The sequence below is a fragment of the Oncorhynchus keta genome, chromosome 7, assembly GCF_023373465.1.
Source record: "Oncorhynchus keta strain PuntledgeMale-10-30-2019 chromosome 7, Oket_V2, whole genome shotgun sequence".
Lineage (NCBI taxonomy): Eukaryota > Metazoa > Chordata > Actinopteri > Salmoniformes > Salmonidae > Oncorhynchus > Oncorhynchus keta.
In genome coordinates, this window is record NC_068427.1 from 31,180,024 (window position 1) to 31,201,409 (window position 21,386).

Here is a 21,386-nt window from a genome sequence, read left to right on the forward strand (position 1 = left end):
TTTGGCAAAGTGGGTGGGGTTATATCCTTCCTGCTTGGCCCTGTCCGGGGGTGTCCTCGGATGGAGCCAGGGTCTCCTGACCCCTCCTGTCTCAGCCTCCAGTATTTATGCTGCAGTAGTTTATGTGTCGAGGGGCTAGGGTCAGTTTGTTATATCTGGAGTACTTCTCCTGTCTTATCCGGTGTCCTGTGTGAATTTAAGTATGCTCTCTATAATTCTCTCTTTCTTTCTCTCTCTCGGAGGACCTGAGCCCTAGGACCATGCCCCAGGACTACCTGACATGATGACTCCTTGCTGTCCACAGTCCACCTGGCCATGCTTCTGCTCCAGTCTCAACTGTTCTGCCTGTGATTATTATAATTTATTAATATTTGAACATCTTGGCCATGTTCTGTTATAATCTCCACCTGCACAGCCAGAAGAGGACTGGCCACCCCTCATAGCCTGGTTCCTCTCTAGGTTTCTTCCTAGGTTTTGGCCTTTCTAGGGTTTTGGCCTTTCTAGTGATCCCCAATCAAAGATAATGATAGTCAGCTGCCTCTGATTGGGAACCACACACACACACACACACACACACACACACACACACACACACACACACACACACACACACACACACACACACGTCCAAAAACAAAGAAATAGAAAACATAGACTTTCCCACCTGAGTCACACCCTGACCTAACCAAACATAGAGAATAAAAAGGATCTCTAAGGTCAGGGTGTGACATTCATAGCCTATACTCATAACTACATTGATTTAAAAAAATATATATATATATAGTACTGGTCAAAACTTGACACACCTACTAATTCTACATTATAGAATAATAATGAAGACATCAAAATTATGAAATAACACATACGGAATCATGTAGTAACCAAAAAAAGTGTTAAACAAATTAAAATATATGTTATATTTGAGTTTCTTTAAAGTAGCCACCCTTTGCCTTGATGACAGCTTTGCACACTCTTGGCATTCTCTCAACCAGCTTCATGAGGTAGTCACCTGGAATGTATTTCATTTAACAGGTGTGCCTTGTTATAAGTTAATTTGGGGAATTTCTTTCCTTCTTAATGCATTTGAGACAATCAGCTGTGTTGTGACAAGGTAGGGGTAGTATACAGAAGACAGCCCTATTTGGTAAAATACCAAGTCCATATTATGGCAAGAACAGCTCAAATAAGCAAGGAAAAATTACAGTCCATCATTACTTTAAAAAATGAAGGTCAGTCAATCTGGAACATTTCAAGAATTTTGAAAGTTTCTTCAAGTGTAGTCGCAAAAACCATGAAGCACTATGATGAAACTGGCTCTCATGAGGACCGCACAGGAAAGTTACCTCTGCTGCAGAAGATAAGTTCATTAGAGTTAACTGCACCTCAGATTGCTGCAAAGAAACCACTACTAAAGGAAACCAATAAGAAGAAGAGACTTGCTTGTGCCAAGAAAAACGAGCAATGGACATTAGACCAGTGGAAATATGTCCTTGGTCTGATGAGTCCAAATTTTTGATTTTCGGTTCCAACCGCATGTGTGGTTCCCACCGTGAAGCATGGAGGAGCAGGTGTGATGGGGTGGGGTGCTATGCTGGTGACACTGTCAGTGAATTCAAAGCATATTTAACCAGCATGGCTACCACAGAGTTCTGCAGCCATACGCCATCCCATCTGGTTTGCGCTCAGTGGGACTATCATTTGTTTTTCAACAGGACAATGACCCAAAACACATCCAGGCTGTGTAAGGGCTATTTGACCTAGAATGAGAATGATGGAGTGCTGCAAATATATTCGGTTATATTTGAGATTCTTCAAAGTAGCCACCATTCTTCATGAAGCTGGTTGAGAGAATGCCAAGAGTGTGCAAAGCTGTCATCAAGGCAAATGGTGGCGACTTTGAAGAATCTCAAATATAACAAAATATATTTGTGCCTTTGGAAAGTATTCAGGCCCCTTGACATTTTTTACATTTTGATACATTACAGCCTTATTCTAAACTTTTTTTTAAATCGCAGCAATCTACACACAATACCCCATAACGAGAAAGAGAAAAAAGCTATTTTGAATGTTTGGCAAAATTATACAAATAAAACAGAACTACCTTATTTAAATAAGTATTCAGACCCTTTGCTATGAGACTTGAAATTGAGCTCAGATGCATCCTGTTTCCATTGATAATTTTTAAAACTTTATTTAACCTTCATTTAAGCAGGTAGGCCAGTTGAGAACAAGTTCTTATTTACAACTGCGACCTGGCCAAGATAAAGCAAAGCAGTGTGATGAAAACAACAACACAGAGTTACACATAAACAAACGTATAGTCAATAACACAATAGAAAAGTATATGCACAGTGTGTGCAAATGTAGAAGAGTAGGGAGGTAAGGCAATAAATAGGCCATGGAGGCTAAATAATTACAATTTAGCATAAACACTGGAGTGACAGATGTGCAGATGATGATGTGCAAGTAGAGATACTGGGTGCAAAAGAGCAAGAAGATAAGTAACAATATGGGGATGAGGTAGTTGGGTGTGCAATTTACAGATTGGCTGTGCACAGGTACAGTGATTGGTAAGCTGCTCTGACAGCTGATGCTTAAAGTTAGAGAGGGAGATATAAGACTCCAGCTTCAGTGATTTTTGCAATTCGTTCCAGTTATTGGCAGCAGAGAACTGGAAAGAAAGGCGGCCAAAGTAAGTGTTGGCTTTGGGGATGACCAGTGAAATATACCTGCTGGAGCGCGTCCTACGGGTGGGTGTTGCTATGGTGACCAGTGAGCTGAGATAAGGTGGTGCTTTACCTAGCATAGACTTATAGATGACCTGGAGCCAGTGGGTTTGGTGACAAATATGTAGTGAGGGACAGCCAACAAGAGCATACAGGTCGCAGTGGTGGGTAGTATTTGGGGCTTTGGTGACAAAACAGATGGCACTGTGATAGAGTACATCCAATTTACTGAGTAGAGTGTTGGAGGCTATTTTGTAAATGACATCGCCGAAGACAAGGATCGGTAGGATAGTCAGTTTTACGAGGGTATGTTTGGTAGCATGAGTGAAGGAGACTTTGTTGCGAAATAGGAAGCTGATTCTAGATTCAATTTTGGATTGGAGATGCTTAATGTGTGTCTAGAAGGAGAGTTTACAGTCTAACCAGACACCTAGGTATTTGTAGTTGTCCACATATTCTAAGTCAGAACCGTCCAGAGTAGTGATGCTAGTCGGGCGGGAGGGTGCGGGCGGGCAGCGATCGGTTGAAAAGCATGCACTTAGTTTTACTTGCATTTAAAAGCAGTTGCAGGCCTCGGAAGGAGTGTGGTATGGCATTGAAGCTTGATTGGAGGTTTGTTACCACAGTGTCCAAAGAAGGGCCAGATGTATACAGAATGGTGTCATCTGCGTAGAAGTGGATCAGAGAATCACCAGCAGCAAGCAGCAGCAAGAGCGACATCATTGATATATACAGAGAAAAGAGTCGGCCTTGAGAGGATTCTACAACTTGATTGGAGTTCACTTACGGTAAATTCAATTGATTGGACATGATTTGGAAAGGCATACACCTGTCTTTATAAGGTTCCACAGTTGACAGTGCACATCAGAGCAAAACCCAAGCTATGTGATCGAAGGAATTGTCCGTACAGCTCTGAGACAGGATTGTGTCGAGGCACAGATCTGGGGAAGGGTACCAAAAAGGTCTGCAGCATTGAAGGTCCCCAAGAACACAGTGGCCTCCATCATTCTTAAATGGAAGAAGTTTGGAACCACCAAGACTTCCCAGAGCTGGCCGCCCGGCCAAACTGAGCAATCAGGGGAGAAGGTCCTTGGTCAGGGAGGTGACCAAAAACACGATGGTCACTCGATGGTGACAGAACTCTGGAGTTCCTCTGTGGAGACAGGAGAACCTTCCAGAAGGACAACCATCTCTGCAGCACTCCACCAATCAGGCCTTTACGGTAGCGGCGCCAGACAGAAGCCACTCCTCATTAAAAGGAATATAACAGCCCTCTTGGAGTTTGCTAAAAGGCAAGCAAAGACTCTCAGACCATGAGAAACAAGATTCTCAGGTCGGATGAAACAAAGAATCAACACTTTGGCCTGAATGCCAAGCGTCACGTCTGGAGGAAACCTGGCACCATCCATCCCTACATGGAAGCACAGTGGTGGCAGCATCACGTTATGGGGATGTTTTACAGGGGCTGGGACTGGAAGACTAGTCAGGATCGAGGGGCAAAGATGAACAGAGCAAAGTACAGAGAGATCCTTGATGAAAATATGCTCCAGAGTGCTCTGGACCTCAGACTGGGACAAAGGTTCACCTTCCAACAGGACAACGACCTGAAGCACACAGCCAAGACAATGCAGGAGTGGCTTTGGGACAAGTCTCTGAATATCATTGAGTAGCCCAGCTATAGCTGGACTTGAACCTGATCGAACATCTCTGGAGACACCTGAAAATAGCTGTGCAGCAACGTTTCCCATCCAACCTGACAAAGCTTGAGAGGATTTGCAACGAAGAATGGGAGAAACTCCCCAAATACAGGTGTGCCAAGCTTGTAGAGTCATACCCAAGAAGACATGAGGCTGTATTTGCAGCCAAAGTGCTTCAACAAAGTACTGAGTTAAGGTCTGAATATTTACAGTTGAAGTCGGAAGTTTACATACACCTTAGCCAAATACATTTAGACTCAGTTTTTCACAATTCCTGACATTTTATCCTAGTAAAAATGCTGTCTTAGGTCAGTTAGGATCATCAATCTATTTTAAGAATGTGAAATGTCAGAATAATAGTTGAGAGAATGATTCATTTCAGCTTTTATTTCTTTCATCACATTCCCAGTGGGTCAGAAGTTTACATACACTCAATTAGTATTCGGTAGCATTGCCTTTAAATTGTTTAACTTGGGTCAAACATTTCAGGAAGCCTTCCCTTAGCTTCCCACAATAAGTTGGGTGAATATTGGCCCATTCCTCCTGACTGAGCTGGTGTAACTACCAGGTTTGTAGGCCTCCTTGCTCGCACACACTTTTTCAGTTCTGCCCACAAATGTTCTATAGGATGAGGTCAGGGCTTTGGGATGGCCACCCCAATACCTTGACTTTGTTGTCCTTAAGTCGTTTTGCCACAACTTTGGAAGTATGCTTGGGGTCATTGTCCATTTGGAAGACCCATTTGTGACTAAGCTTTAACTTCCTGACTGATGTCTTGAGATGTTGCTTCAATATATCCACATAATTTCCCTCCACATGATGCCATCTATTTTGTGAAGTGCACCAGTCCCTCCTCCAGCAAAGCACCCCCACAACATGATGCTGCCACCCCCGTGCTTCACGGTTGGGATGGTGTTCTTCGAGTTTGCAAGCCTCCCCCTTTTTCCTCCAAACATAACGATGGTCATTATGGCCAAGCAGTTCTATTTTTGTTTAATCAGACAAGAGGACATTTCTCCAAAAAGTGTGATCTTTGTCCCCATGTGCAGTTGCAAACCGTAGTCTGGCTTTTTTATGGTGGTTTTGGAGCAGTGGCTTCTTCCTTGCTGAGCGGCATTTCAGGTTATGTCGATATAGGACTAGTTTTACTGTGGATATAGATACTTTCGTACCTGTTTCCTCCAACATCTTCACAAGGTCCTTTCCTGTTGTTCTGGGATTTATTTGCACTTTTCGCACCAAATTACGTTAATCTCTAGCAGACAGAACACATCTCCTTCCTGAGCGCTATGACGGCTGTGTGGTCTCATGGTGGTTATACTTGCGAACTATTGTTTGTACAGATGAATGTGGTACCTTCAGGCGTTTGGAAATTGCTCCCAGGGATGAACCAGACTTGTGGAGGTCTACAATTGTTTTCTGAGGTCTTGGCTGATTTCTTTTGATTTTCCCATGATGTCAAGCAAAGAGGCACTGAGTTTGAAGGTAGGCCTTCAAATACATCCACAGGTACACCTCCCATTGACTGAAATGATATCAATTAGCCTATCAGAAGCTTCAAAAGACATGATGTAATTTTCTTGAATTTTCCAAGCAGTCAACTTAGTGGCACAGTCAACCTAGTGTATGTAAACTTCTGACCCACGGTGGCAGCATAGCCGACTAGATGAAAAATCTGTCAATATGCTTTTGAGCAAGGCACGTAACCCTAGTTGTTCTGGATACGAGTGCCTGCTACAGTGGGACAAAAAAAGTATTTAGTCAGCCACCAATTGTGCAAGTTCTCCCACTTAAAAATATGAGAGTAATTTTCATCATAGGTACACTTCAACTATGACATGCAAAATGAGAAAAAAAATCCAGAAAATCACATTGTGGGATTTTCAATTAATGTATTTGCAAATAATGGTGGAAAATAAGAATTTGGTCACCTACAAACAAGCACAATTTCTGACTCTCACAGACCTGTAACTTCTTCTTTATGAGGCTCCTCTGTCCTCCACTCATTACCTGTATTAATGGCACCTGTTTGAACTTGTTATCAGTATAAAAGACACCTGTCCACAACCTCAAACAGTCACACTCCAAACTCCACTATGGCCAAGACCAAAGAGCTGTCAAAGGACACCAGAAACAGAATTGTAGACCTGCACCAGGCTGGGAAGACTGAATCTGCAATAGGTAAGCAGCTTGGTTTGAAGAAATCAACTGTGGGAGCAATTATTAGGAAATGGAAGACATACAAGACCACTGATAATCTCCCTCGATCTGGGACTCCACGCAAGATCTCACCCCGTGGGGTCAAAATTATCACAAGAACGGTGAGCAAAAATCCCAGAACCACACGGGGGGACCTAGTGAATGACCTGCAGAGAGCTGGGACCAAAGTAACAAAGCCTACTATCAGTAACACACTACGCCGCCAGGGACTCAAATCCTGCAGTGCCACACGTGTCCACCTGCTTAAGCCAGTACATGTCCAGGCCCGTCTGAAGTTTGCTAGAGAGCATTTGGATGATCCAGAAGAAGATTGGGAGAATGTCATATGGTCAGATGAAACCAAAATATAACTTTTTGGTAAAAACTCAACTCGTCATGTTTGGAGGACAAAGAATACTGAGTTGCATCCAAAGAACACCATACCTACTGTGAAGCATGGGGGTGGAAACATCCTGCTTTGGGGCTGTTTTTCTGCAAAGGGACCAGGACGACTGATCCGTGTAAAAGAAAGAATAATGGGGCCATGTATCGTGAGATTGAAGATGAAACGTGGCTGGGTCTTTCAGCATGACAATGATCCCAAACACACCGCCCGTGCAACGAATGAGTGGCTTTGCAAGAAGCATTTCAAGGTCCTGGAGTGGCCTAGCCAGTCTCCAGATCTCAACCCCATAGAAAATCTTTGGAGGGAGTTGAAAGTCTGTGTTGCCCAGCAACAGCCCCAAAACATCACTGCTCTAGAGGAGATCTGCATGGAGGAATGGGCCAAAATACCAGCAACAGTGTGTGAAAACCTTGTGAAGACCTACAGAAAACGTTTGACCTCTGTCATTGCCAACAAAGGATATATAACAAAGTATTGAGATAAACTTTTGTTACTGACCAAATACTTATTTTCCACCATAATTTGCAAATAAATTCATTAAAAATCCTACAATGTGATTGATTTTCTGGATTTTTTTTCTTCTAATTTTGTCTGTCATAGTTGAAGTGTACGTACCTATGATGAAAATTACAGGCCTCTCTCATCATTTTAAGTGGGAGAACTTGCACAATTGGTGGCTGACTAAATACTTTTTTGCCCCACTGTAAATGTAAAAATGTAATATATACTGTGGTGGAAAAAGTACCAATTGACATACTTGGGCAAAAGCAGAAAATGACTGAAGTGAAAATCACCCAGTAAAATATTACTTGAGTCAAGAGTCTAAAAGTATTTGATTTTAAATATACTTAAGTATCAAAAGGAAATGTAATTTCTTACATATACTTAAGTATCAAAAGTAAAAGTATAAATCATTTGTAAATCCTTAAATTAAGCAAACCAGACGGCACCATTTTCTTATTTTTTAATTTACGGAAAGCCAGGGGCACACTCCAACACTCAGAAATAATTTACAAACAAAGCATGTGTGTTTAGTGAGTCAGGGATGACCAGGGATGTTCTCTTGATAAGTGCGTGATTTGGACCATTTTCCTGTCCTGCTAAGCATTCAAAATGTAATGACTACTTTTGGGTGTCAGGGAAAATGTATGGAGTTTGTCACGCTCTGACCTTAGAGATACATTTTATTTCTCTATTTGGTTAGGTCAGGGTGTGATGTGGGATGGGCATTCTATGTTTTGTTTTATATGTTTCTTTATTTCTATGTTTTGTTTTATATGTTTCTTTATTTCTATGTTTTGGCCGGGTATGGTTCTCAATCATGGACAGCTGTTTATCGTTGTCTCTGATTGGGAATCATACTTAGGTAGCCCATTTGCCCTACTTCAGTGTGGGTAGATAACTTTGTTAGAGGCATTCATAGCCCCGTTAAGCGTCACGGTTGCTTTGTATTGTTTATTGTTGGCGACATTTCTAATAAAGAGGAATATGTACGCTCCCCACGCTGCACCTTGGTCTGCTTCTTATGATGCCCGTGACAGGAGTAAAAAGTATATTATTTTCTTTAGGAATGTAGTGAAGAAAAAGTAGTCAAAAAATATAAATAGTAAAGTAGAGATACCCCAAAAAAACAAAATAAATAGTACTTTAAAGAATTTGTACTTAAGTACTTTACAGCACTGAATGTGTTAGGACAGTGGTTCCCAAACTCTTTATAGTCCCATACCCCTTCAAACATTCAACCTCCAGCTGTGTACCCCCTCTAGCACCAGGTTCAGCACACTCTCAAATGTTGTTTTTTGCCATCATTGGAAGCCTGCCACACACACACTATACAATACATTTATTAAACATAAGAATGAGTGTGAGTTTTTGTCACAACCTGGCTTGTGGGTGACAAAGAGCTCTTATAGGACCAGGTTCACAAATAATAATATAATAATCAATCATTTTGCTCTTTATTTGGCAGTCTTACATAAAACTTTATTTGTTAATAGAAAATTGTGAAAAACTCACCACAGGTTAATGAGAAGGGTGTGCTTGAAAATCTACTCTCACATAGGCACGTGGTTGTAAAAGGGCATCAGTGTTTTAAAAGCGCGATTTGCCAAGGCGGGATACTCTGAGTAAATTACATTTTCACAGAACCGCTTGCTGCAATTTTGAATCATGAAAGGGATAACGAATCCAGTTTTTGTGTCATCCATACTGTGTAATTGTGCACCCAACTCACTCAGGTGCTTCGCTATATCACATTTGACATTGTCCATAAGCTTGAGTTCATTTGCACACAAAAAATCATACAATGATGGAAAGACCTGTGTGTTGTCCTTGTTAATGCAGACAGAGAAGAGCTCCAGCTTCTTAATCATAGCCTCAATTTTGTCCCGCACATTGAATATAGTTGTAGATAGTCCCTGTAATCCTAGATTCAGATCATTCAGGAGAGAAAAAACATCACCCAGATAAACCAGTTGTGTGCGAAACTCGTCATCATGCAAGTGGTCAAACAAGTGAAAATTATGGTCAGTAAAGAAAACTTTAAGCTTGTCTCTCAATTAAAAAACGTGTCAATACCTTGACCCCTTGATAACCAGCGTACTTCTGTATGTTGTAAAAGCGTTACATGGTCGCTGACCATATCATCATCAGTTCAGGTGCCTTGCTTTAACAAAGTTAACCATTTTCACTGTAGTGTCCAAACTGTCTTTCAAGCTGTCAGGCATTCCTTTGGCAGCAAGAGCCTCTCCGTGGATGCTGCAGTGAAGTGGCGTTGGGAGCAACTGCTTGCACGCGCATTACCTCTCCACTATGTCTCACTGTCATGGCTTTTGCGCCATCAGTACAGGTACCAACACATCTTGACCACCAATGTCCATTTGATGTCATAAAGCTGTCCAGTACAAACATATCTGTTGTCCTGGTTTCCAGAAGAGGATGTCTTCCTTAATTGACCCCCCATAAACTTAAGGTACTTGTACCAGGCCCGCCATGTCTGTTGACTCATCCAACGTAACGTATAGAATGTACAGGCTTGTAAGCGAAGCAGTAATTGTTTCTAAACATCTCCTGCCATGTCACCGATGCATTATGAAACAGTCTTGTTTGATGATGCATTTTCTGTCATTTTTTTGGCCTTTTCCCCAGGTGCTTTCCCGGGTAAGGGGGGAGTAACTCTTAGGCTGCATCCGATTCACAACGGTCAGTGTCCATGCTAGCTGGGCTAACAACAAATGTAGAATTACTGATGCTAGCATTGGATGTGCTCGTGGAAGCAGAACAACTTGTGTTGTCGACAGGTGCAGGTGTAGTACTGCTGGTATGTGTCTCTATGGACGCGGACCTTACTTTTTAAAAACCATTTATCAATTTTCTAGCAAACAGAATGAGCACCAGCGCAGTTGGCTACATACGGACCGTTATCGGAATTCCCGCGAGAGAGTAACGGTTAATGTGATTGGATGTTAATTATTTGACTAGGCTACCTCAGTGTTGTTATTTCGCTGAACACTAAATGGTTTAATTTTATTTTTGGCTGTGAAACGAGGCTACTCAGGCGAGAAAAACAACTCACCCAAATGTGTAGCCCAGTTTGAAAATATACATTAACTGTTTGAAAATGTGAAGAAATGTAAAAACAATAAAATAAAATAAATGTGAATCAAATTTGTATTATGCATACTCCCGACCACATTACTCCAGTTTCGAGTATATCATGTTAGAGCACAAAAACAGGCCAGCAATGTTTATAAATGTTTTGGACCTCTGTGTAACCACACCCCTATAAGCTTGGTCACCCCAGAGTGACAGACAGCACAGCGTGATTTTTAGGTGCAGCTGTTGTCTCACTCAGATGCCACATATGGAAAGTAGCTTTCCCACTCCTTATATGGACATATTGGCGATGCAAAACGGATGTCGGTGCAACCTTTATTATGGTCCCTTGACTTTCTGGCTGGAGCCAGTTTTCTGATAAGAATGCATAATAAACACCGATAAAATATGATTCCGCCTCAGAAAAATACGTTATTGTTCAATTACTCTGAAATAAGTTTACATTTGTGAAAACTGACAACGATTTACGTTTTATCACATTTAAAGATCTTGTTTTACTCCGGAAGAAATGTGGGTGAGGTCCTTATATTTCCGTGTCTGGGCAGATAAGTAGTGTGATTTCAGCGTCTGTCTTGAACACTTAAAAAATGCAGGTTTGTGAAATTATAACACCTTTTCTAGCTATAGAAAAAGTAGTAATGAAGGTCATAGCTGACGTTTTGAGCAGTATATGTTCGCACGCCACCTTGATTGGGACATAGCTAACGTTAGCTGCATTTAAACGTTAGCTTATGTTCGCTAACGTTAGCTGTAATACCACAGATACAAGGTGGTTACCGGTAGTTATAAGTATCTTTGGTAATGCCAAAAAGCCTAGCTATAGATTGTTTAAAAACTATGTGGCAAACCAACAACACTTTGAGTGTTTTAAATAAAACTCAATGATCTGTTATTTCTCAATCTCAGGACCCTGACGCAGATACCGAGTGGAATGACATCCTGAGGAAGAAGGGGATCCTTCCTCCCAAGGAGAAAACTCAGGATGAGGTTGATGAGGACGCTCTAGAGCAGCAGATTCTTCTTCAGCAAGAATCTGTTGGTAAGAGGTGGCTATTAATATCATATAGCTAACTCTGTGGGATTAGGTTTCTCCTGAACTGGTCTAGAAATAGTTTTTATGTTATTCTTAATTTAACTAACAGGACATGGTTTTGGAAGGCTGATCCTTGGCCAACATCATCCTCTGTTAGTAGTTTGAATACCTTAAATGATACTTTTTCTGACTTGTATTTCCTGTGGTGTTTTGTGACCAGTAAAAACCTATGAGAGTATGACTCTGGACCAGCTGGATGAGAATGAGGATGACTTCAGTGAAGAGGATGAGGCCGCCATCGAGATTTACAGGTTTCAAAGCATTACTAAGATGGTGCATTATACATACAACCGGTATTGGCTGCCATATGGCCCGGGGCCATAGCTGAGCAATCGGGCAAGTTCAGCCAGCTCTGTGGTTGCCCCATTGGGCATGTTAATTATTTTATTGAAAACAACCTAAGTGCAAAGAATTTCTGATTCCTCCCCTATGTCTGTGTGTAAACAGCAAATTTGAAGTCTTTGGGGAACTAAAAATACTCACTTGATGGGCAAGTGCCTTTCAGACCTTAATGTCAGTCCCTTAATACAACCTAATGCCATTAAAAGAGATGCTGAAAATATGAAGCTCCATTGTGGCTACCATGTTAATGGTGATATAGCCTTTTGCGTCCCAAATAGAAAATGACAATGTTATGACCTTGTTATTACCAGAATTAACCTACATTGCCTTAACTCTCTCAATTTCGTTCTCACCAGGCAAAAGAGGCTTGCAGAATGGAAAGCCACCCAGATAAAGAATTGCTTTGGAGAAGTAGTGGAGATTTCTGGGCAGGACTACATCAAGGAGGTGAACAAAGCTGGTGAGGGCATCTGGGTTGTGCTGCATCTCTACAAACAGGGGTGAGAGTTTTGTGAGATTTTTTAGATCTGATAACTTTATTGGCCTAGACCTTATTTGAAAATCATGAAACAAGGTTTTCCTTTTTTTGTTGTTCATATAAGCCTGATTAACAGTGTTCCTTTTTTAAATTGCACTGAATAGGTCTATCTGCCAAATACATAGATGTAACTAATTGTAATCGAATCTCTCTGTTCCATTCTCTCATCCTCCCAGAATTCCTCTGTGCACCCTGATAAACCAGCATCTGTCGGAGATGGCCAGGAAATTCCCCCAGACCAAGTTCCTCAAGTCCATCTCCACCACATGCATCCCCAACTACCCTGACCAAAACTTACCCACCATCTTTGTCTACCACGAGGGAGAGATGAAGGCACAGTACATCGGGCCTCTGGTCTTCGGGGGCATGAACCTCAAAGTTGAGGGTAAGAGACAATCTCCTCGCTAGACTTTCATTGGATACTATTAGCGACATTATATGTTAGTTTGCTGTCCAGTGTGTATACTTCTCACCCTCAGATTTGTGCATTGTCAGTTTTGAATGACAATTTCTTACTTTCTCTACTAGATATTTAAATCTGCTTTATCCTATCATCCTCAGAGCTGGAGTGGAGGTTATCAGAATCTGGTGCTGTCAAGACAGACCTGGAAGAAAACCCCAAGAAGCAGATTGAAGACAAGCTGATGTCGTCGATCCGATCCACTCTCCCCACACGGAAAGACAGTGACTCCGAAGAGGACTAGCCGCGTAACACCAAATAACATTACTCTTACCGCTCAACCATCACTGTGTGTGAGGATGGCTCTCTCCTGTGGTGATGTGGTGAACTGCACACCTCTCCCTCTCTATGCTACCTCAGTCAGCAGAGAGGGTCCATCAGAGTACTATGCCTCCCCGGTTGAAAGATCTCTTATGTTATGAGATCATTCTCCTAAATCAATCTGAACTTGTGTTTTTACAGAACATTTGGTTGAAGATTGTCCTTTTTTTATTTAACATATACGTTTCATAATAAATGACAATAGAAATTAATACATTTGTAATTGTTTAAATTAAATGTAAGTAGCCATTCACCCATGCCATAATTAGTTGACGCTTTTTATAGTGTTCACCCTGATCTGTGTAACCATCACATAAAGGGCTCCTGTGATGTATTTGACTGTGTTCAGAGGTGTTCATTGTTCATAGATAGTGGTCTGAATTTGTGTATGCAATTGTCTACAAAATGGCAAAGTACAGAATCCTCATCTTAAATCACTAAATATTTACATTTACCAACTGAAATCAGGAAGATACTTCACAATCTGCAATCATTTATTTCTCAAAAATATCAAGTCCATTGCCAGAGAACACTGAGGATGCTGCTTCTGTCTGTCCCTCAGTCTGCCATTTTGTGCTCCATGTTCAGGGGGGTTGCAGTATGCTGATGTCTTCTTTCCAGTTATTCTAAAGTCAGATTTTTACATCACACAGAGTGCTTCTGTGTAGCAGGGAACAGAGAGAACCTTGGTCATGGTTTGTGGCATTTCTTGAATTGTCTACTTTGTGCTAACTTAATTGTGTAGATTCTAGTCGGGGGTAGTGTGTGTGTGTGTGTATATACTATATGTCTAAAGTACATATTGTACCTTGATTGAGCCTTGCGGACTGGCTACAGAAAGACTGTGGTCTTCAACCTCTAAGAGAAAGGCACTGGAGAAGCTTTCACAAACTTGAGCTTCAATCAGAATAGGCTACACGGACACTGCTGACCTGCAAACCAATATTTAATTTCAGAATTGCTTAAAATTATGTAAAGGTCGGGGTTAAGGGTTTGGTTAAAGTTAGTCGGTCTTGCAGGTCAGAAGTGCCCTTGTCTCCTGCTTCAATATTGATATTCTGCTAATCAAGGTTGAAACAGCACAGGGTCCTTACCAAAAGCATGAGCTGCTTCTTTCTCCTCTGAGACAGTTTGGGTGACAGGCGCATCAGCGGGTGCACTGAATGGGACTAGAGGGGAATGCCTGTTAGATTCCAATCACATGTAATTACTAAATAATCAGATCAATGAAAGATGTTATAACAAATACAGCATGTTATCATCTAAAGACAAAATCCCATACTGTGCTGTCCAGGAAATCCAATGACACCTTTGCTTATATGCCTGAGACATTGTACATGGTTATTTGAGGGTGTGTACATAGTTCTAATTTGCTCTCAGACATAATTCACTGACATTCTGAAGCAATTTGGAAATACAGTTTGCATCAAGGAGTCTTTCTCTACTTACCGCATGCTGTACAGAGTCTACTGAGTTGGCCTTTGAATAGTGAAACAGGAACTGACGAAAATAGCATATACAAAGTCAACATTGTTCCAAAGACAATGAATATTGTTCCTGCAAGTTTATCTCAGTATTTTAAGGAATAAGGTATAAACAAGTATTTAGTAATAGTGCAATGATATATTGTTGAGAAACGTACTCTTTTGAAAACATTCTGAACTTGCTCCTGTGATGGGGAGAGGGACAGGGAGAGAATAATTACACTGGCGTCAGAGCTGCTATCATATATAATCTGTGATAAGATTGAGTCATACGGTAGCTAATCTTTACCTCATTCTGATCTCTCCCCATCATATCACCAACATCAGTCTGGATCCCAGAACCCTGCAGCAGACAAATCAATGGTCAATGATAAAACACAAGTCTATAACACATCTAAAGGCACTAAACCCAAGCAAACATAAAAGCTGTTGTACATGGCATCCATTGTCTAATGTATACTGTACCCATTGCAAAGTAATGATCGTGTCTCTGTCGTCAGTGTGTCTAGTTGATAGGAGTGGGGGGAAGTCCTATATATTCTTATTCCCCTCATCATGTCCCCCACCAGTCTGATTTAAATTAGAGTGACTCACTTGTGTGTCCCCAACCCCCTCTCCACGTATAGCCTAGCCACCACAAGTAACAAGAGGCACCATATAATTCGGTTGGAATCACCTGCTGACCCCTTATGTGATTTCTCCAGTGGTGCAAACAAAGTAGACAACACTAATGCCATCTGTAACCAGAACTCTCCTCTGATGGACACAGTAGAGGACTGAGATGTTTAAACAGTGAAAGACTGACACACAGAGATACAGAGAGTGATACACTTTCAAGGCATATATTGAATGATTTGGGTCTAGAATACATTCGCACTACATTTTAACACTTTGCCTCTGGTATCAGGTAAGGACATGTATCTTTGTTGTCAATCTAATAATCCATTCATAATCATTCATAATTTATTTAAAAACTAATTTCACAATATTTGTTTGAATTACACTATTGCCTTTTATTTGCACTTTTCAGGTATAGGCATGCAAAAAAACAAAGTCCCATACCCTTCTGAAAACAATTCCATGTTCACACTCTTTGTATGGACAAGCTTCTACAGAAAGAAAAAAAGTAAGTTTCAAAAGTATACATTTATTTTATCAATCTATTACATATAATAAATGTACATGTAATAGCCAACAATATCAACATTATAAATAGCTAATTCAAAAACAACAAAAACATCGATTTCAGATTTTAAGATTTAGATAGCCTAAATTATACAGAAATGTTGAAGTTCCTTTAAATTATCTAAATAATCTCTCTCACCTGTCGCCTTCCAACATCCAAGGCACCAGACCAATTGAAGTATGCAAAGTTGTTGAAGATACGAAGTGCTCATCTCGAGCTATGAGATTCTAATGCGCTTTGGTGAGGGTATCTGCACTCTGTGTTTGGTTTGGTGGTCTGCCCGAGGAAGTATTGTTATATTGCCACGTCACGGTACAGAATTGAACTCTACTGACTATCTCACCCGACATAATTATATAGGCTATAACTTTGATGGGAGAAGCATCATCTCCCACGCAGAGGTGACCAATCAACGTCCCACTGGTCTCCTTGGTCATCAGCTGAGGGTTTGTGCGCAAGTCCCCTCTCCCTCGTCATTTTGAACGGTTTTAACATACATTTAGATATGGAAACTAAATCAAAGAAATCCATAAAAACAGGATGTCAACCAAACATAAAATCGGAATGGAAGTTATACAACTGGTATCAAATATTTTTTCAGTACACTTCATTATAGGACATGGTGATGAATAATGACCCCGTGATGTTCAAATTCATTGAAAACCATAAACAACCAAGTAAATGTTGGGGAGTAACAGATTACATGCAATCTCTTACATGTAAGGGATTACAAAAAGCTGTAACAGTAATATGTTACATTACCAGCAAAAATATTGTAACCAGATTACAGATACTTTTGAAAAACTAGAAGATTATGTCGAAGATTACATTTAAATTCAGAAATAATTTCTGCCAAAAAAGCATTTGACACTTCTCTCTTTTCTCAATGACATTCATACATAATTGAAAATAGGCGCAAACTTAAATTTGTTCAACGTGAGCAAGTCTGACCATAAATCAGAGACCACTATGATGACAGACCAAATGTGTTTTATGGATCGCGGGAAAAGAGCAGGAATAGGCTTTTGTAGGCTACAGTGCAAGTGATATCTTCCAATGGTGTGACTGCTGTCGGCATCCAAAGATTATCCAACTTGAATAAACTCTAGAAGATAAGGATGACAGCAGTGGTGTAGTTTACGGTGATACTGATATCACTTATTATTGATATCTACATAGCGCATTCACGTGAATCCCACTGCTGCTTTTTCATGTATCTATTTGCGCCTTATCGATTGTGGTTGTTGTCGATGGCTGTTCACAAATCTAAATGTGTATTTGAACCCAATAATGGTTGAATTCCAGACATTTAAACTGCCTATCAATCATTGCTTTTTTAACCAGCGGACAGCCAGTGAAAAAAATCCATTGGCCTAATGGACACATGCTCAAACTCGCTCACTTTTGATAGACTTAAAAGGGACAATCTGTAGTTGCTACTTCCATTTTTGGACTTATAAATTATATACTGTACCAGTAAAAAGTTTGGACACACCTATTCATTCAAGGGCCAAAAAAGTGTTAAACAAATCAAATTATATTTCATATTTTCAAATCTTCAAAGTTGCCTTGATGACAACTTTGCACACTCTTGGCATTCTCCATCTTCACCAGGAATGCTTTTCCAACAGTCTTGAAGGAGTTCCCACATATGCTGAGCACTTGTTGGCCACTTTTCTTTCATTCTGGGGTCCAACTCATCCCAAACCATCTCAATTGTGTTGAGGTCGAGTGATTGTGTGGGCCAGGTCATCTGATGCAGCACTTAATCACTCTCCTTCTTGGTCACATAGCTCTTACACAGCCTGGATGTGTGTTTTGGGTCATTGTCCTGTTGAAAAACAAATGATAGTCCCACTAAACTCAAACCAGATGGGATGGTGTATAGCTGCAGAAATCTGTGGTAGCCGTGCTGGTTAAGTGTGCCTTGGATTTTAAATAAATTACTGACAGTGTCACCAACAAAGCACCCCCACACCATCACACCCGCTCCTCCATGCTTCACGGTGGGAACCACACATGCGGAGATCATCTGTTCCCCTACTCTGCATCTCACAAAGACATGGTGGTTAGAACCAAAAATCTCAAATTTGGACTCATCAGACCAAAGGACAAATTTCCACCGATCTAATGTCCATTGCTCGTGTATCTTGGCCCACAGCAAGTCTCTTCTTCTTATTGGTGTCCTTTAGTAGTGGTTTCTTTTCAGCAATTCAAGCATGAAGGCCTGATTCACGCAGTCTCTTCTGAACAGTTGATGTTGAGATGTGTCTGTTACTTGAACTCTGTGAAGCATTTATTTGGGCTGCAATTTCTGAAGTTGGTACCTCTCATGAACTTATCCTCTGCGCAGAGGTAACTCTGGGTCTTCCTTTCCTGTGGCGGTCAACATGAGAGCCAGATTAATCATAGCGCTTGATGGTTTTTGCGACTGCACTTGAAGAAACTTTCAAAGTTCTTGAAATTTTCCAGATTGACTGACCTTCATAACTTAAAGTAATGATGGACTGTTGTGTCACGAACCTTGCCGAAGATGGTGCCTCTTCCTGTTCGGGTGGTCGTCGTCGCCGGCCTATTAGCTACCATCGATTCCCTTTCCATTTGTTTTGAGTTATTGGGTAATTGGGTACACCTGTTTTGTATTAGGGTTTGTTTGTAGGGTATTTAAGGACACTAGGCCCGCTGGGTATTTGTGTGGGCTTGTTTGTGTTACTCTGTGTTTGATGGTGTGAGTTATTCGTGTATTTATTCTCCAGACTATTTTGTCCTGTTGTTTGGACTGGCAACTTATATACGCCCTGTGTGTTGGTGTGACTGTTTTGTTCCACTGGGGAATACATTTGAAAGAAAGACTGAACCCTGCTCTCTGCGCCTGATTCCACCCACCACTCCAAGTTGATCGTAACATGTTGTTTCTCTTTCATTATTTGAGCTGTTCTTGCCATAATATGGACTTGGTATTTTACCAAATAGGGCAATCTTTTGTATACCACCCTTACCTTGTCCCCCACCCCCACCCCTACCTACAACTGATTGGCTCAAACACATTTAGAAGGAAAGAAATTCCACAAATTAAGTTTATACAAGGCACACCTGTTAATTGAAATGCATTCCCGGTGACTATCTCATGAAGCTGGTTGAGTGTTCAAAGCTGTCACCAAGGCAAAGGGTGGCTACTTTGAAGAATCTCAAATGTAAAATATATTTTGATTTGGCTACTACATGATTCCATGTGTGTTATTTCATAGTTTTGATGTCTTCACTATTATTCTACAATGTAGAAAATAGTAAAATAAAGAAAAACCCTTGAATGAGTAAGTGTGTCCAAACTTTTGACTGGTACTGTATGTATTATATATATCCATTGATTCTTGAAGAATATCATTTATAAATGCCTCATGATGTAATGGGTGCGTGTTGGTGGCAGGGAAGTCAGGCGCAGGAGAACGAACTTGGTATAAACGGAGTCGTTTAAGTGCTGACCATACTCCAAAAAACAAAATATATAAACTAACAAAAGTGGGTACAAAACCCGTCGCACACCAACACATTACTAGCACAATCAAACAATCTCCGACAAGGACATGAGGGGAAACAAAGGGTTAAATACACAACATGTAATTGATGGGATTGGAACCAGGTGTAAAGGAAGACAAGACAAAACCAATGGAAAATGAAAAATGGATCAGTGATGGCTAGAAGGTCGGTGACGTCGACCGCCGAACACTGCCTGAACAAGGAGAGGAACCGACTTCGGCGGAAGTCGTGACACATGAGCTTAGTTCAACTGTCACACTCCACAAGAACCCAAATATAAGCTTTTTTTTCTCCAATGTTTGTAATCATTGTAAATGTAAAGAAACACTGTATAGCATCCTAACATGGTTAAAACAATCATTTTGATATCATGGATGGTCAGTCCTTGCATCCATAGCTCTGTCTATTCATCTGAGAGTGGTTACATTTCTCCAGGACCATCCCTCATCTTTTACTAAAACAGAGGCTGGGCGGCAGTTTTGTTATTGTTTCATCTGTGGATTTGCCCTTTAAACAGCTACATATTTTCAACATATTAAAGTGTCACCAACAAAAAAGGTAAACAATTGGCCTATAGCAAATGTAGCATATGGCATTCATTTTTCACATGTAAAAAGCACTTTTCAGTGGTGCTCAAAGCATGCCATTCCATGAGCGCAGCATTTATTTTTCAACTCGAATCAATGAGCCAAATCAGTCCTCTATGACAATAAAATCATAAACAACAGAGTAGGGCTGGCTAATAAGTCCATAGTTTTGGGGCTATGCTCAGGTAAAACAATTTTGCTAATATATACTTCCATATTTCCAAGTCCTATTCTTGAAGATTAAGAGGTATAACATTTATTGGAATGACTGGAATTCTGATAGACTTTGGTTTTTAATGTAAAGATATAATTGAATAATATTATTATATGTAGTAGAAAGCGATGGATTAGAAGAAGGCTACATAACAAACCCATAAAGTAAAATTTAACATCCATATATGGCCAGCTATGTAAACTTTGACATAGATTTTTCGAGAAATAGATGTCTTTCAATTGGTAACACACATTTTTGTCTTCTTCTCATGCCTCTTAAGAGGAAAGTAATCTAAAAGTAACTGAATGTAATCAGATTACATTACTGAGTTTGGGTTATAGAAAAGTTAAGTTTCTGACTACAGTTTTGGACAGGTAACTAGTAACTGTAACGGATTACAATTAGAAAGTAACCTACCCAACCCTGATGTGTAACGCTCCGGGTGTCGTGGGTGTGGAGTCAGACGCAGGAAACATAGAGTGCGATGCTGTGCTCTTTAATGCAGAAAACGCAACACAGGGTGCTCACAACCAAAATGCACGACCAGGAACAAACACGTTCCTCTACTACAAAACAGAAGATCACAATAACTCATTTTTTAGAATGAAAATGTGTCATCTATATTTACATTTTTGTCACTTAGCAATCACTCTTATCCAGAGCAACTTACAGTTAGTGCAGTCATCTTAAGATAGCTAGGGGAGACAGCCACATATCACAGTCATAGTACAAGTAGCTTACAGTTTTTCCTCAATAAAGTAGCTATCAGCAAAGACAAGGGCCAGGGTTATCTTAAGAAAAGCAAGGGTGTTAGTCTCATTTGCCTCTTCTAATCTCACCTAACTGAAGCTACATGAATTTCAGTGTTGTCTGTGTACATTTAATGATATTTAAGTGTAATTTTTCAGTCTTCATTAGTTTGACCACAGAGAATGACTGTGATTGCTGGGTCCAGTTTCCGTATGTAAGTGTGAAAGCTGA

The 21,386-nt window shown here is 40.6% G+C and overlaps 2 protein-coding genes across 4 annotated transcripts; one reads left to right on the forward strand and one right to left on the reverse strand.

Moving 5' to 3' along the window:
* The first annotated feature begins 11,071 nt into the window (after positions 1-11,071).
* LOC118386302 (phosducin-like protein 3) lies at positions 11,072-13,731 on the forward strand. Its single transcript, XM_035773949.2, has 6 exons — positions 11,072-11,236; positions 11,550-11,682; positions 11,897-11,987; positions 12,435-12,578; positions 12,793-13,001; positions 13,178-13,731. Exons 1-6 carry the CDS (start codon positions 11,231-11,233, stop codon positions 13,318-13,320), a joined length of 726 nt encoding a protein of 241 aa, XP_035629842.1. The 5' UTR covers positions 11,072-11,230; the 3' UTR covers positions 13,321-13,731.
* A 142-nt stretch (positions 13,732-13,873) lies between these two features.
* Positions 13,874-16,410, reverse strand: LOC118386303 (neuromedin-S-like). 3 transcript variants are annotated; one of them, XR_004826190.2, is made up of 7 exons: positions 16,206-16,410; positions 15,944-15,990; positions 15,171-15,224; positions 15,040-15,066; positions 14,847-14,897; positions 14,492-14,580; positions 13,874-14,057 (listed from the first exon to the last, which is right to left on the reverse strand). XR_004826190.2 is itself a non-coding variant. In XM_035773951.2 (7 exons), the coding sequence occupies exons 1-7, from the start codon at positions 16,276-16,278 to the stop codon at positions 14,043-14,045; spliced, it is 342 nt and encodes a 113-aa protein (XP_035629844.1). In that variant the 5' UTR covers positions 16,279-16,404; the 3' UTR covers positions 13,874-14,042. The 3 variants fall into 3 exon arrangements, 2 of the variants coding, with proteins under 2 accessions (XP_035629844.1, XP_035629843.1); XM_035773951.2 differs by having other exon boundaries at positions 14,492-14,566; positions 16,206-16,404; XM_035773950.2 differs by lacking the exon at positions 13,874-14,057 and adding an exon at positions 14,279-14,329 and having other exon boundaries at positions 14,492-14,566; positions 16,206-16,409.
* Positions 16,411-21,386: the final 4,976 nt, after the last annotated feature.

Excerpts from the sequence above, each read along its gene's own strand:
- LOC118386302 (XM_035773949.2), top strand. Across the intron at positions 12,579-12,792 it reads CTGCATCTCTACAAACAGGG|AATTCCTCTGTGCACCCTGA; the intron begins GTGAGAGTTTTG and ends TCATCCTCCCAG. Across the intron at positions 13,002-13,177 it reads CATGAACCTCAAAGTTGAGG|AGCTGGAGTGGAGGTTATCA; the intron begins GTAAGAGACAAT and ends TATCATCCTCAG.
- LOC118386303 (XM_035773950.2), bottom strand. The coding sequence starts at position 16,278 with ATGAGCACTTCGTATCTTCAACAACTTTGCATACTTCAATTGGTCTGG. Across the intron at positions 14,567-14,846 it reads TAGACTCTGTACAGCATGCG|TCCCATTCAGTGCACCCGCT; the intron begins GTAAGTAGAGAA and ends ATTCCCCTCTAG. Across the intron at positions 14,330-14,491 it reads AGAAGCAGCTCATGCTTTTG|GTCAGCAGTGTCCGTGTAGC; the intron begins GTAAGGACCCTG and ends ATTGGTTTGCAG.